At 44.6% G+C, this 16397-nt stretch overlaps 2 protein-coding genes across 4 annotated transcripts in view; both read right to left on the reverse strand.

Moving 5' to 3' along the window:
* GTF3C3 (general transcription factor IIIC subunit 3) overlaps positions 1-1405 on the reverse strand; it is a 35896-nt gene extending 34491 nt beyond the window's left edge. The window contains exons 1-2 of the mRNA XM_084779118.1: positions 1188-1405; positions 204-315 (exon numbers count right to left, since the gene is read on the reverse strand). Coding sequence (XP_084635244.1) covers positions 204-315; positions 1188-1289 — 214 coding nt within the window. The 5' untranslated portion in view covers positions 1290-1405. The remainder of the gene's footprint in view (positions 1-203; positions 316-1187) is intronic.
* Positions 1406-4635: 3230 nt separating this feature from the next.
* The window catches only part of PGAP1 (post-GPI attachment to proteins inositol deacylase 1), a 94241-nt gene continuing 82479 nt past the window's right edge, over positions 4636-16397 (reverse strand). Inside the window, exons 1-4 of one of the 3 annotated variants that reach the window (XM_084780917.1) lie at positions 8528-8539; positions 7605-7731; positions 6665-6859; positions 4636-5468 (exon numbers count right to left, since the gene is read on the reverse strand). In XM_084780917.1, the coding sequence (XP_084637043.1) occupies positions 6680-6859; positions 7605-7727 (303 nt within the window). In that variant the 5' untranslated portion in view covers positions 7728-7731; positions 8528-8539 and the 3' untranslated portion in view covers positions 4636-5468; positions 6665-6679. Of the gene's footprint in view, positions 5469-6664; positions 6860-7604; positions 7732-8527; positions 8540-16397 lie in introns of those variants that run through there. The other 2 variants (XM_084780916.1, XM_084780914.1) reach the window with 2 other exon arrangements.

A 16397-nucleotide genomic window follows, 5' to 3' on the forward strand; every position in this document is an offset into this window, starting at 1 on the left:
GGCAGAGGCAGGCGGATCGCTGTGAGTTCGAGGCCAGTCTGGTCTACAAAGTGAGTCCAGAACAGCCAAGGCTAACACAGAGAAACCCTGTCTCAAAACAAAACAAAACAAAACAAAAAAGGAAAATTGTTACAAGAAAAGCAAATAATGTTTCTACTAAATCTCTTCCCATTTAAAGCTGGCAGCGATGGCATTCAACACACCTTCATTGCCATTTTTGTCCAGGGACTTGGCAGAGTCAATTCCTGATGATGATGGAACTTCGGAGTCATCTGGGTTTCCTTCGGGAGCCGGTTTTCCTTTATCCTGAACACTCTGTGATTGGAAAGCAGTTAAAACAGTTCTAAAAAGCTAATGTGGATTTAACTCTCTGAGCCTCGGATAGGGCATTTGCTTTATCTTTATAAAAGCTGACTCCCTGTATGTGGAATCTAAATTTGAATAGTTTCAAAGCATTTCAAAGTACTTATGTCTTAAGGTTAGTTTACATAAGTCATTTGCAAATATGTACAGAATGACTTAAAATAGTTTCCTTTCATTAATCTAACACTTTAAATTAAGCATAGGGTGCTTAGAAGTCCACAAATCAAGTAAGAAACCACCAGCTAACTTCAAAAGGGTCCCCAGATGTTACGCACTTCAAATGAGTGACAAACTATTTCAAGCTGACATACTTATTAAAATCTGAAAAACAACGTAAAAAGAAGTCCTCGTCATCAGACAATTAAGTTCACTTTTATGTTTAAGATCAAATTACACCACCAAGATACCTCAAAACATTGGCGCTCCGGGGGTGTAGCTCAGTGGTGGGGCGCTTTGATCCCCAAGACCACTGTACACAGGACAAAAACAAAAGGCCCGGTTCCTAGAGAAGGGTGGCGCACAGTGGCCCCCTCCATGGTCACAACCTAGTGGCAAGACCAGGTTCGGAACTAGTCGAGACCATGCTGTCTCCAGCTGAGCTGGAGAAAATTGGGCTATGATCCAATTAACATTTACTGTGGGTCTGGGGCGGTTAGAAGCCACCGAAGCAAGCTTTTGGGTGAATAGGGATATCTTTAGGGGCACCGAGTACCGGGGTGGGGTGAAAATAGTTGTTTCTGGAAGAGAAAGAAGCTGCCGGGGGGTCCCTCGCCCACCCAGGGCAGGAAAACAAGACCCGGGAGCACCGGGGCCCAGCGGCTCACTTTCTTCTCCCGGGTTTTTCTCTCTTCTCTCCGCCTTTCGAACTCTTCAAAGGAGATTTTCCCTTCCAGGTAGTCGATAAGTTCCGGGCTGAACCCCGACATGTCTGCGAGGCCGAAGCGGCGGAACGAGCCGGGGGGAAAAACGACAACAGTCTCCTTCCCTGCCCGGCGCTACGGAGAAACGGACCCGGAGTCCGCACCAGAAACCTCCCCGGCCCGCGCTGCGGCCGCGCACTCGGGTTCCGCCCTCAGGCTGGGCCCAGGGCGTCTTCCGGCAGGCAGGCCTGGGAGTATCCAAAGGCGTCTTTCAAATGGCAGCCTCCCTTGAAGGAGAGTTTTGATCTGGCGGGTGCAAAAGAGTGGCAGAGCGTTTGTCTAGGGTTCTATCTCTAACTCCAATCAACTTTTCTGTCCTGAACGTTTTATTTTTTCGAGACAGCGGGTTTTTTTGGTTGTTGTTTTTTGGTTTGTTTTTTGTTTTTTGTTTTGTAATAGCCCTGGCTAGCCCGGAACTCTCTTTGTAGACTAGGCTGGCCTAGAACTCACAGAGACCCGCCTACCTCTGCCTCCTGAGTGCTGGGATTTCTTTCTTTCTTTCTTTCTTTCTTTCTTTCTGTCTTTCTTTCTTTCTGTCTTTCTTTCTTTCTTTTGTTTCTTTCTCTCTTCTTTCTTTCTCTCTCTTTCTCTCTTTCTCTTTCTTTCTTTCTTTCTTTCTTTTAAATTTCTTATCCTGGACTTGCTTTGTAGACCAGGCTGGCCTCAAACTCACAGAGTTCTGCCTTCCTCTGCCTCCTGAGTGCTGGGATTAAAAGCGTGTGTTACCACACCCGGCTTCTTTAACCATCTTTATGATAATTCGGCTGAAGGGGATGTGTAGCAGCGTGGCAGGATCAGAGGGCACAACCTGCAGGAGCAGGACTGCCAGGTGGCAGAAAACTCTCTCAGTTGGGAGTCATGGTGTTTCTCCTGAGGAAGGCTCCCCAGCGTCCTACACAGGCACAGAAGCACACCTGAGCCGATGCAGCGTGTAAATGCAATCGCCAGAAAGAACTGCGAGGAATACTCCCCTGAAGTCTTCAGGCAGTTGGGGAGCCGTGTCTACAAATCTATCGCTGCTCCAGACTAACTAACTCAAAGGGGGAAAGAGAAAGAAAGTGAGGGGTGGTTCCTTGGAAGGTAAGCCGTCTCCTCAGACCCAAATGCTTAGTCTGGCTTTTGTTATTGTTGGCTGCTGGGGTTATGAGAACAGCAAGCCAGCGGTTGCAGATACATATTAAAGAGAAAGAGGGTTGGGAGGAGGTAGGGGGAGATATGTTCTGCTACGGAGCATCTCCAGGACATGGAGGTTGTTTTAAGGGTCAGAATATAACAGAATGTCTTAAAATCTAACTTGTTTTTCCTTTTCTACTTCCTTACAGTGATTTTCCCTGGATGAGTCAGAGACAGCCACATTGCCTTGAGATGAAGCCGAATTGTTACAGCAATAATGAAAATACCAAGAAGAAACATTTTGGTCTTTCAGACTGATTTTTGAGGCTCAAAATGGAAAGTCTAAAGGAAGCAGAACATTGAATTTATGCCATGAGAATTGAATTAAAAGAGTACAGGGAGGTGACTCCATTCTTTCTCTTGCTAGAGGACACAGGAAGAGTTGCGATGCTTCTGAAGAGACCATTTTTCCATGGCCTTCTCGCTCTTCTGCAAAATCTTGGGGTGGGGGGGGGTTGTCTTTTCTCCTGAACTTCATCTTTGTAGATCAAACATCATAAAAGTAGATGTGTCATTCTAGGACAAAGAAGCATGCTTTTTTTTCTTTTTTTTTTTGAGATAGGGTCTCTGTCTCTCTGTCTCTCTCTCTCTGCCACTGTCTCCGTCTCTGTCTCTCTCTGTCTCTGTCTGTCTCTGTCTCTCTCTGTCTCTGTCTCTCTCTCTGTCTCTCTCTCTGTCTGTCTCTCTCTCTCTCTCTCTCTCTCTCTCTCTCTCTCCCTCTCCCTGAGTGTCCAGGAAAGACAGGCTGGCCTTGAACTCTCAGATACTTTCCTGTCTCTGCCCTGAGTGCAGGGTTTAAAGGTGTGCACCACCACACCTGCCCTACATTTCTCTTCTAATCACTATAATAAAAATACTATTTCCCAGCTGGGTGTAGCAACCCACTCCTTTAATCCTAGCATTCAAGAGGAGGCAGAGACAGGAGGATCACTGTGAGTTCAAGGCTAGCCTGGTCTGCAAAGAGAGTTCCAGGACCTCCAGGATTGTTCTGCAGAGAAACCCTGTCTCAAAAAGTTGGACCTGTTTCCCCTGGCAATCTCATACTAAGGAGAGAGTTTCCTACAGCCCTGGCTCCGCATTTACATGCCTCCTTCAGTACATCTTAGTCCTCACTGGGACTAAGAACCCAGCGAGGGCATGAGTCATGTCCGCTGTCACACCTGTTGCCTGTTCAGGAGTCTCATTGCCTGTGAGGCCTGATGAAAATGCAGAATGGAAGCATTTTCCAAGTAGGATAAAAATCTCAACCCTTTCAGAAACCCATGACCACACTAGATCCAGAACAGAGGACGATAGGCTATAGACTCCAATAGAAAATAGAATCGCCAGAGAAGAATTTCAAAGTCAGGCTAGAAAGGCTGCCAAGGACCTGTGTAGAGGTAGAGACGCACCAAGGACCTGACAGTGTATGGCTCTTGAAGTACATTTGCTTCCACTAGAGAAAACGCTTCATCTCCGGACCTCTTGCATAACTGTTCTCCTTCCTGTGGACTTTAGAACTGTGTGTGGAGAGGTTCTGGATAGCAAAGCGAGAGGGTAGAGTTGAAGGAGGTTCTAACATGCAGTGTTTGAGGAACACGTGAGTGAGCAGTCACGTGCTGTGAAGACAGCCTTCTCTAACTGCCAGTAGTGCAGCCTTTATGAAATTAAAACCACTATGGGACTCACAGATGCACTGGGGAGAGATGTTTAAGCCTAAGCGTACATGCCTCTGCCCTATGATTTACAAGCTCAGAGCTCCCATGGGTACCCATTTTGGTTTTGAGGACTCTGAAATCAATAAGCACTTACCTAGATTAGAAGTGATGCCAGGGAAGAGAAAATGAGTTTCTAGCTCCACTTAGGAATTCCATAGTAGTGAAGAATCCCTCACTCAGCCATTTATCTGAATAAGTTGCTGTATTTTAATGATGAAAATCCCATCAACAGTTGTTTATATTTTAAATGGCAAATAGTAATCTTGTTAACTAAAGCAGTGTTTACTTTAGTTTATGTTTGGTATTGGGTGAGGGATGGAAGACACATTTGAATTTAACAAGCATTCCCTGAATGCTTGCTACATGGAGGACGTCGTGCTAGGCCCCAGAGAACAAATGAGTCGCACAATGGTTTCTGCTCACAAACACCTCACAACTGCAATCAAATTTCACCAAGCCAGACACAGAACGTGTTCTTGCACAAGTATTTTATTCTTTGTGTTCAGCATCAACACTCCACAAAAAGCTACAGTATGCTCTTTTGAAACACGCAGACTAATGATAGCAGGGCATTGTGGGGTGTGAATTCTAGTACAATGTTTCTTGCTTGGATCACACAGAAAACATTGCCAATCTTCATAAAGACACAAAAGTGTCCATGTCAAATGAAAAGGTGGCAATTGGAATGGCTCACCGTGAGTTGTGACAAGGCAAGTGGCTTGGCTGGAGGAGTGCGGAACTCACTCTCTGGGACTGTCCCTTGTCGAGTGACTTGTGTCTAAAGCAAGGCTGTGGTGAAGCTGGGATAGTTGACATGGGACAGTTTTTTACTTTTGAACACAGCATAAAAGCATCTCCCAGGGACCTTGCAGCAACTACACTCTCTTTGTTTTCTATTTCAAATCCCCTTGGGTGCTCATCACCCCTATTCAGTACCCCACTAGCAGGAAGTCTCACAACAGCGCAAACTAAAAGTATCACAGCATCATCTTCTTAGGAGAAAGCAAAAAACAAAAACAAAAACAAAAGCAAAATAAATAGCTAGGAAAATGATCATTTCATTTTACATGTGGTATTTTTGTAACTCTTTCAAGTACGTGCAGTCTCCCACTCAATAATTATCGTTTAAAAAAAAACTGAAATATGCATGCCAGTATCGTATGTTGCAAAGGTCCAGCGGTTTCCATGGAAAAATCTGTACATGTAGAATAAAATAACTACAAACTGACTAATAGGGAAGGGAAGATACACACACAGGACTTCAGGCATAGCTGAAGTTTACTGAAAAGCTCTTCTGCGGCTTCAACACAGTCACCTGAAAAAAGCAAGAGAGAGTTGTAGTGCGGGACAACAAAGAAGACCTTCAAACTGTCACCAGAAACAGAAACGAAGAGCTCAGAGCTCAGAGACACCAGAAGCTGTTTCCTCGACAAAGCTGAGTACTTCCTGGGTGCTTTGCCTCCTGCCCTTTGACACTGCCTCACCCATGCCACATGGACGATTGTTTTTGCTAGGGATGAGTGGTGGAGTTGGTGGCGTTGCTGCGCCACACTGAGCAGGCATTATGACAGGAAAGACTGAGCTTTGTCTTGCGTTCCACGCCCTGAGCCTCTTCGGGAAGAAACAATCAAGGGAAGGTCTTGGTGTCAGGGTTTGTTCTGTTTTATTTCCTCATTTTAGGGCAGCATTCAAGTGCGTATTCCACACAGTAAATATCATTTTTTTTTTTAGAATAACACCATTTTCTGTCCTCCCATTTAAGAAAATTAATAATGGAAAGCCTTCTGCAAATGCAGTAAAGAGCAATGGTTGGTAACTCACAAGAAGTCCACTTAGTTTTGGGAGAGTGGGGAATAATTTTAATTATGATCCTTTAGATTCAATTTTTTTAATGTAACATACCTACTGCTTCTAAAACCATTACCTATATGTTTGATAAGAATCAAAAATAATTAAAATCTTGACTATAAACACATTTTAAATGTTTCCCTACAGGAAAAATGCCATCTTTGCTACTATTGTAATTTCTTTTTCTAGGTGAGGAAGTCCAAAATCAAAGATAAGCACAGCCCTGTCTCCAAAAACTACTCACTTAACTTTCCCCATTTACTCTAAGCAACCAGCTTAACATATTTCTTGACATATAATTTTCCATATAACTTATCTGTATGACCAAGTCTGAAAAAATTGCATAAATAAGAGTATGTGCTATTTCATTAGTTTAAAAAATCCTCCTAAATTAAAAAGACCTCCGTATGGCACGGATGATGCCCTGTGACAGTCTGACGACTTTAATGTACTTCTCTCTAGAGAGCAATGCTTCGGCATCATTACTACCATTTATTTAAAAATCCAGACTATGAAATGCCTGAGACAAACCTAAATATCCAGTGGTGGCGAGTATAATCAAAACTAAGGACTAAGAAGTTTGTTTTGTTTTGTTTTTTCAAACTCTCTACTGCATGAGCTGAGTGTTTGAACAGACCCCGGCACGGAAGGGACATCCTTTACCTGGCTCAGAAGCTTTCAGCCTTTGAGGGGGTTAGGGAGGGAGCTTCTCTGCTCTTCATAGTCTGCAAATGCAGACGCGATGTGTTCCAACTGGAAAGAGAGAGGCCTGGGGTCCTCATTCGTGGAGAAGGTATTTGGAAGGCTTCCAAGATCAAGTCCTCTGCCCTTGAAGTAGGCCTGAAGGCTTCTGAAAAACTAAGGAGACAGAGAAAATGTTGAATGCCCTGTGTAAATGAAGAACCAAAAACAAAACAAAACAAACAACTCCTCTGAAAGCCTAGCGTGCATTTCCCTGCCTTTCTTCTTCATCTGAAATAGACATGTCAACACTCTTGTTGATCTGGGCATGCTTTTAGAGGAGTATTTTACTTATCTTTTGAATTTTATTTTCTAGATATCTATATGCTTGAAATGGATGGATATCTGCACAGGGTCAGCTTCCAATTTCTGCAAATAGGTTTTGCAGATGCTGTTGTGGGATTCAATAGATGCCTAACAAAAAGCGATTCTCTCCCACTCCCTCTCTCCTCCTCTTCCCCTCTCCTCCTCCCCTCCCCCTTCTCTTTTCTTCTGCTGTTCTGGGGAATCAAACCCAGATCCTTGTGCATGCTAGGCGAGCTCTCTATGACTGAGCTAAGTCCCAATACCTTTTTCCTATTGTACGTGTATTAGAAACCAATGCTCTAACATTGGTGTATATATAAGCTCACTTACAAATGTGCTGTGCTGCATATATATAAACTCACTTCCAGTATAATCTTCCATCTCCATCTAGAAACAAGTGTAAATTGGCTAGAGACATGTTAGGATGCTAGTTACCAGGGGAGCAAAATCTAGTCTCGTCCTGATGAGAAACTTCTTAACCCTTGGTTGCCTCCTTATAATCCTTGCGTGGTGTCAGCCGCACCCCTCAGCCAGTGCTCCCAAGGTGTTTTCTTACCAGTTCTCGGTTTCTGGGGTTGCTCAGTGGCTTCCACATGTCTGCATTTCTCAGTGTTGCTCCGTGTATGTGGCTGGTCAGCGCCAGGGCAGCCCAGAGCAGCAGGATGTGTGCTTTGGACATGGTGCTGTATGGAAGAGGGGAATGATGCTCACCAAGGCAGTCAGAGAGAAGAGAAAGAAACATGGATCCAGGCAGATAAGGAAAATACATAGTATATTGGTTCAACTAGATTTTATAACCATTTTTTAAAAGTTTGCCTGTGAATGAGGCTCTCCAAATCTAGTGGATTAGGTTGAAGTACTTCCCAATGATGAAAAGGCCAGACTGTGCTGAGCAAAACAACTGTGACCATACCTAGGAAGTCTAGGGATGCCACTTTGCATCTTTGAAAAAATACACTTTGTAGTCTCCAAGAAAGGTGTAAGATTTAGCATTAAAAAGTCTTAAATGACTTGTGTCTTAAGTAAGAAGACTTTTTTTTTTTAGTAGAAATGTAATGGTAGAGAAATACTTTAGCTGGGGTTATAGCTCTGTGGTAAAGTGATTGTTTAGTGTTCACAGAACCCTGGGTTCAATTCCTGGTACTACAGAACAGGGAGAGAGAAAGACAGATACAGAAAGATGAGAAGAAAAAAGCAAGAGAAGAAAAGGAGGGGGAGGAGGAGGAGATAAGGAAGAGAAGAAGAAGAAGAAGAAGAAGAAGAAGAAGAAGAAGAAGAAGAAGAAGAAGAAGAAGAAGAAGAAGAAGAAGAAACAACAGAAAAAGAATACTTAAAGTACCCTAACCCGAGAAATGTTCCCAACATGCACACACATCTCAGACAGATAGACACATGCCACAACAGCATAAACAGAGATTATATTTCCAACTCAAGTTGTGGCATGGAAGCTGAAACATAGACAAAGGCTGCAAATCTTACCGGGAGTTTGGCTTTTCCTGTCCCAGCCTACGCTCTGCCAGTGACTCCCAGGTTCTTATAGGCAGTGGACAGACTGCAAGAGGGAGTCACTGACGTGAGCAGAGGCAGTTTGGAAATAATGATTCCGTTTTCATCCATGGCACACAGGCTCTTGAGAGGCAGACCTCCCAGCATCTGCAAGGGTAACCTATTTATCTTTTAAGTGAATCAGCTGCTTCATGAACCACTGGCCATATTACGGGAGTTTTACAAACCACACAGAGTTTTACAAACCACTTTGCTACAGCCAAGTGGCTCTCTCATTTTCATGTTTAGGCTGGGAATATGATGATGATTATTAGCTCACCTAATAAGATGTACTTTGAGATATATTAGTTTTCAAACGAACAGAATTTTTTTCTGAACCAAAAAAAAAAAAAAACCCAAAAACCTCTATTGCAAAAGACAAAATTGCTCTTTTGACCTATGCATGATATCTCTTCTTAGAAATAGTGGCATGGTTTTTCATAATAGTCCATTCAAAACGGAGCAACCAGACAGCATATACTTCACAGAAAAATGAAAAAATGACCATACCTACAGCACCCTTGCTAAATAAGTCCCATCAGAAGGAAATGGTAAGGTGGAGAAATTGGACTTGACGGCTTGTGAATTTGCTTTGGTGCTAGTGATTCAGAGTGAAAATCAGGATAAGATCATTATTGAGAAGTCTGGAGTTCTGAACTGCAAATTAGAATGGTTGGATGTGGTTGTCATGGTAGTGCATGCCTCTCAGTACTTGAGAGGTAGGGATAGGATGGTCAGCCAGCCTAGGCTACAGTTTGAATTTGAGACCAAGAGCCTGTCTTAAATTTAAAAAAAAATGGCTATTGTCTTGCCACCTTGACCATGGACAGCTAATTATGACAGTCATTTGCTCACCTTTTAGTCAATCAACAAATATCTTTTTCTTTTCTCTTCTCTTTCTTTCTTTTTTTCCTAAGACAAAAACCCCACTATGTAGCCCAGGCTAGCCTCAAACTTTCTGTTTCAGTCTGGTGGGTGCAGTAACTGTAGTGTGTACCACCACTTCTGGTTCATTCCTCCTGAGTCCTTGTGTGGGGCATTGCATTACGTTTTGAGGGCAAAATGGTAAAGTCTCTGCTCCTAAATACCAAGATAAACAGAAGAATACATTTATCCCACCATAAGTCTGTACATTGTTTAGTGGTGGCAGCAGTGGTGAGGATGATGATGATGATGAAGATGACGGTTATGGGGTGTGTGTGTGTGTGTGTGTGTGTGTGTGTGTGTGTGTGTGCGTGTGAGAGAGAGAGAGAGAGAGAGAGAGAGAGAGAGAGAGAGAGAGAGAGAGAGAGACAGAGAGAGACAGAGAGAGAGACAGAGAGAGAGAGAGAGAGAGAGAGAGAGAGAGAGAGAGAGAGAGACAGAGAGAGAGACAGAGAGAGAGACAGAGAGAGAGAGATTCTGTCAGTTGAATCCAGGATCTGTATGTAGTAGGCAAGCACCCTACCACTGAGCTCCATCCCAGCCTCTGAGACAAGATCAGGCTGTCCTTGAATGGGGATTCTTCCACCTCAGCCTCGGGCGTCCTGGGAGTGCAGGTTTATAGCACAGCATCCAGCCAATGATGACAATCCCCATTGAGAGAAAGTGTAGAACTGGGGATGATTCATTCTCAGGGGTCAGGGAAGGCTTTTGTGATAAAGTGACCTTACCTCTAGTCAGTTGATTATGAGTCACCTAGGCAACCTCAGGCAGGCAGAGGAAGCAGCCGTCAAACAAGCTGAGTAGCACATTTAAGCAGCTGAAAATAACTTAGCAGGCCAGAGAGAGAAAGGAGGGGCCACCTGCTCAGGAATGGGGAGGGGGAGGCAGTCGGAACATGGGATTACTGCTGCCAGAAACGCTAAGAAGTGACTGGAAAGTTTTAAACATCCAAACAGTTTCATCAGACTGACTGACATTAAAAAAACAAAAAACCAGGGGCTGGAGAAATGGCTCAGAGGTTAACAACCCTTCTGCTGGCTACTCTTCCAGAGGTCCTAAGTTCAATTCCCAGCAACTACATGGTGGTTTATAGCTATCTATAGTGAGATCTGGTACCCTCCTCTGTCATGCAAAACAAATAAATAAATGAATAAATCTTTAAAAAAACAACAACAACAACAAAAAAAACCAAAAAACCTGGCTTCATGGGGAAGAGGGATGTGTGAATCAAGTGCAGAAAAAAGGTGGGTTTGGGCAGCTTGAGCACAGGCGCGGAGGTGAGTGGCTCTGAGAGGCATTTGAGACGGAATAGTGTGAGGGAACAGGGCCCGTGGAAAGGGGGTCTTGAAACCAATTGTCGAGTCGGTGGATAGCGCAGCTGGGTGGATATGATGAGACATTGGTCACTTGCGTGAAGGAATGACGACCAGGATTCCAAGTTGAGATCCAGCAGCCAGGGACAGTGCGCGCCTGGATGCACAGATCTGGAGCCCAGAGGAGTGTCGCTCAGAAAAGGAAACACAGAAAGCCATCAGACAACCACAGTAAGGTTGAGGACATGAGAAGACCAGGGCCTGGCATGAAAACTTGAAAATGTATAGCATTGCCTCAGACAGGATTTTACCACGAGAGACCCTCAGGTGGGAGCAAGCCGGGGAGCAGAACGGGTCACAAAGGGGACGTTGGGGAAAGTGAGCTCTGCAAAGGGTCCAGGGACAACAGAGCTGCACAGGTAGATGAGAGACTAGAAGGGAGGAGGGGGAGGGGCTAATGCAGCAAGGACCACAAGCTGGGGGGAGGAGGTGGGGATGGGGGGGGGGGGAGAAAGGAGTAAATATAGGGAAAGTGGAATCCAGGGGAGGTACTTAACGGAGATTTAATAGAGTAAATGAATACCGCGGAATTTCTTCATGGTGTTCCCCCAGGAACTCCAGGATTATATATTTATGGGTTCTTAGGTTCCAGGTCAGGAGGACTGATGATCTTAACACAGTGCCTAATTATTATATAGGCGAGGTGGGGGGAGGAGCGGGGACTCTTGTGCTAAGTCATGTAGAGCTTGGCAGAGGCTCTAGGCAAGGTCAGGCATGTGTGCCCAGAGATGCTTTCTAGAAAAGGTCAATAGACAAGAGGAAGCCCAGCTGAGAAGGGGAGTCCTCCATTTTGTGCCGAACTCCAAGAGCTATACAGACATGGTGGTCTGCGACCCTTAATAGCAGGATCTTCCAACAATAATCCTGTCATACTTCCGGGTCAGTAAGACAAGGGAAGAACAATGAAAAATGTTCCCCTGCCAACAGTAAAGAAACATTAGCTGGAGAGAGCCCAAATGGGGGACCTCTATCGGGTCCCTCTGGAGCTCAGAGAACCCCACGGAAGAGGGGAAGGAAGAATTGTAGGGGCCAAAAAGGTCAAGGACACCAGGAAAGCACAGCCCACAGAATCAACTAAGCAGGTTTGGCTCACAGTTCTGGGATACAGTTCATTGTGGTGTAGGAGTTGATTAGATTGGGCTCACAGTTCTGGGGTACAGCTTGTCATGATGTAGGGGTTTGATTGGTTTGAGCTCACAGTTCTGGTGTAGGAGTTTGGGGCAGCTGGTCACACTGCATCCAGCCAGAAGCAGAGAGAGAGAGAGATGAATGCTCGCTCAGATCACTGTTTCCTTTTTGTTCTGTCTGGGGCATCAGTCCTGGAATGACATCACCTACACTTAGGGTGGGTCCAACTTCAGCTAGCCTAATCTAGAAATTCGCACACAGATATGCCAAGACGTTTGTCCCCATGGTGGCTCTAAGTCCTGACAAATGGACAATAACAGCACCGCAAGTCCATTCTCTTGACAACCTTACACTGAAGGGCGCTATGTTATTCGGGGCTTGGTTCTAGAAACCTGAATGGGGCGACAAGGACACAAAGAAAGGGAAAGCACAGGCACTAAGACGCACACCAGAAAAGCTGGGACCCGGTAGGCTGTGCCTACGCTGATGGAGGCCTTAGGTTACAGTCATCCCAGAGAAGCTGTGGTTGGTAGTTACCACACATTAGTATGTGGACCAGAGAAAAGCTTGGCCAGCCCTCTGAACCTCATCTGAGGAAAGATATCCCATTTCCATGGATTTGACCCACTGGGGTCCTTGACACGGTGAAACTCACGCCAACAGCACACAGCCACTCAGAATTTCATCCACTCCTTCGACACCCACCCGGGACCTCTTCCGATTGCCACAGAAACAAATTAATTTTATGCCACAACCTTCTACATAGTATCCCCATAGGCCCATGGCCAATTCATAGTGCAAAATGCATTCAGTACAAAGGCCGTTATTTTCCTACAGTTGCAGAGATGGTTGTCTGTCATAACACAGTAGGGGACAATATATATGTCAGCCACCCAGTCATAGCACGGGCCTACCAAACTCCAAATTAAGTGACATCTTGGCATAACTTGCTCCTCATCCTTGCAGGTACAAAGAGGTCCTTATTGTGTCTTTCCCAGGAATGTGGAAGCTGTTGGTTCTGTGTGGAGCATCCTGCCATAAAACTCTCCTGGAACCTGAAAGGCTGTTGGGAATCATTGCTCGGGCCTGTTTGGAGGTCTGTGGAGAGCAGCTTCCGAGTTTTCTTCTACAGGCTTTTTAAACTAATTTTTGGTTTAACACTGAACTGAAAGAATGCCTTTGTTGGTTGGTTGGTTGGTTTTGTTTTTTGAGGCAGGGTTTCTCTGTGTAGCCTTGGCTGTCCTGGACTTGCTTTGTGCAGCAGGCTGGCCTCGAACTCACAGAGATCTGCTTGCTTCTGCCTCCCAAGTGCTGAGCCACTTCTGTTACTCAATGTACAGTACAAAGTGGCTTTGGCTAAAGGAGTCTGTCATGAGCATGGGTGAACCTGTACTTTTTAAACAGATTTTTTTTTTTGACATTCAAAACAGATAAGAGAAAGAAGGGTCCATACCAGGCTACTAAACTACATGAGGCCTCATCTGTGACTCAGAGTTCTGTAATGGGTCATATATTTTCATCCATTAGTAGAGTTATTTAAGTATTTGAGGAAAAATACCTTCTTGAAAATAGAACCCCAAATTTCCAAGTACATATTTTATAAGATAAGAAAGTCATTTTAGAGAAGGAAAAAAAAAAAAACGAGGACAAATTCAGACAGGTATTTCTTCGGATACTCTGAGGAATAAGTGGGCAAATGGATCTCTTCGCACAACTCATTAATTGTGCCGAAGCAGAACCAGACAGCCTTTGTCCCAAGAGAGAAAGCCAACCCGAACCCCAAACCAGCCCCTCCTGAATGACACCGAATCCGGAGCATCCTGAGAGGCCTTAAACCGAGGAGAACAAGGGCCAACCTTTCAAAAGTCTCCCCACTGTGCCTCTGGGGAAGTCCACAGGAAATCACACTCACAGATGACGTCATCTTAATCTTACATTGCTATGTGCCTAGATGTCCCTAGGGATTCTATGCTTCTGCTAATAGTGCCAGCTGAGTTCTGCTCCTGAAAATCCACATCTGTTTAATCTAGAGGAAACTTCCTATTTGTTATTAAGATTTTTTTGGATTATTTAAAATATTTTAATTGACACAATAATTGCCCACATTTTTGTAGAAGATTTCTGGGATACTTCAAAACTCCACTACCGCCCAGCTAAAATTTACTTATGTATTTGTTTTTTGTTTTTTTTAATGTGAGTGCTTTGTCTGCATGTACACCTCAGTGCCAGAAGAGGGCATCAGATCGCTTTCTAGATGGTCCGTGGGCCACGGTGTGGTTGCTGGGAATTGCACTAATTCCAGAGGGCCTCCGGGAGAGCAGCCGGTGGTGCTCTTAAACACTGAGCTATCTCACCAGCCTCCGCCTGGCCCCCTCTAGTTTTTCAAAGTCACTGTTTCCTTTACTGCCCAGTGGAAATGCCACTTCCTTAAACCCTGGGGTCTACCTGCCTGTCAGGCTGCCGCCATGGCCAATGGAGAAGAGAGAGGGAAGGGACAGAGTCACCAAGGGGGGCCCTGCCGGGCCTGGCCAGTGGTACCCTCTGGCTTCCCTGTGCTTCCCTCAGGCTGGGGTATTTTGGCTTCAGGGACTGTGGAGGCTATGTGGAGATTTGAGGTGACTCCTATTCCTCACAGGCTGGCCCCGGGAAGCCTACCTCAGCTACAGAGAACACTACAAACTGTTCCCATTATGGTTTTTTGTTTAGTTTGTTTGGTTTGTTTTGATTTGAGTGTTTGGTTTTCTGAGACAGGGTTTCTCTGTGTAGCCCTGGCTGTCTTGGCCTCACTTTGTAGACCAGGCTGGCCTCGAACTCCCAGAGAGCCCCTTGCCTCTGCCTCCGAAGTGTGCTGGGATTCATGGCGTGCGCCACCACTGCCTGGTTTTTCCCATTAGTTTTTGCCCTGGTTTCCATGAACTCTTTCTCTTTTTCTCCCTGTCTTCATCTCCCGTTCCTTCCCTCTGGACTCTGAAGGCAGCCTTTCCCTTCCTCTATGCAGTCAACACTGCCTGTAAGTGACCTAGGAAGTGCTTGTTTCTCTGTGGCTTCACTGCAACATGATGCCCTCTGTTCTAGCCAGGATGTAGTGAAAGGCCGAAATTCTTTCTTTCTTTCTTTCTTTCTTTTGACTAGCATTTTATAGTGTACATATATGTTTGTGTAAACATATATGTGTACATGTATGTGGGGTATGTACATATGTGTAGATATATATGGGGGCATGTGTGCAGATGTGTATACATATATGTGTATGTATTATGCACGCACATACACACACACATAAACACACTCACATACACATACACCCATTTTCCCATTCATTGACACCTTGGGATTCTTCCATCTCTGAGTTTGAATGCAACATATGCCCGTTCTCCTTTTTCTACACCCTTGCTAGCATTTAGTTTTGAACACTTTTGCAAAAGCCTGCTATGGTCGTAGAGCTGACCTGTCCCCTGAGGCCTCCTGCGCTGTGGCCCTGGTTCCAATGCAGCGACATCTGGAGGTGGCGCCGTGGGGAAGTGATTGGATGGAGACAGGACAGACAGAGGGCCAGGGATCTGAGCACTTGACTCCAGTCCCTGGTTCACAGGCAGCTGGTGGGAAAGTGGGGTGGGAGGGGTCTAGTTAAAGTGGGCGGTCTTTGGCACATGCCTTGGAGACTATACCTTATCCCAGTGTCCTCTGTGTTTGCTGGCCATGGGGACAAGGCCAGTGTCTGCCACACACTTCTTCTGCCATGGGCTAGATCTTTGCAATTGAGCCCGAATAAGCTCTTCCTCCTCTGAGTCTCGCAGATATTTGGCCACAACAATGAAAAGCTGACACGAGGCTGGTCTAACTGGTGCTCTCTCATTTGGACTTAGTGCGTTTATTCTTGATGCTGTGATATTGAACATTTTTCACATAATATTCATCTTATCTTAACGTCTATTCAGATCATTTATTCATTTAACTGAAATCTTTGTTGCTGTTTTGTTTTGTTTTGTTCTTTTGCTGTTGAATTTCTTATAAATTCAAGATGAATTATTTGCTGGATGAATAGCTGGCAGATAATTCCTTCTTTTCTGGAGTTTATTTTAATTTTGTTTTTCCTTCATGGTGTAGCCTTTTAACTTGAATAAGTTAAAGTTCTACTTTCTGAAAAATGGGATGTCTTATATTCTATTATACATTGCAGACTTTTGCAGGTTCTGAAAAGAAATTCTTTTCAGAAATATTTCCTGCAAATATTTCTGTCATTATCTTCTCCTTTCAATAAGTAGAGATCTTCAATTTAGATGGAGCATATTCTCCTCTTAAATGTTATTGTATCTTTGTTCTAAGTACTTTGTCTACCAACATATCATAAATTATTGATATATGTGAATATATGAAAG

The sequence above is a fragment of the Acomys minous genome, assembly GCF_964271855.1.
Source record: "Acomys minous genome assembly, chromosome: 4".
Lineage (NCBI taxonomy): Eukaryota > Metazoa > Chordata > Mammalia > Rodentia > Muridae > Acomys > Acomys minous.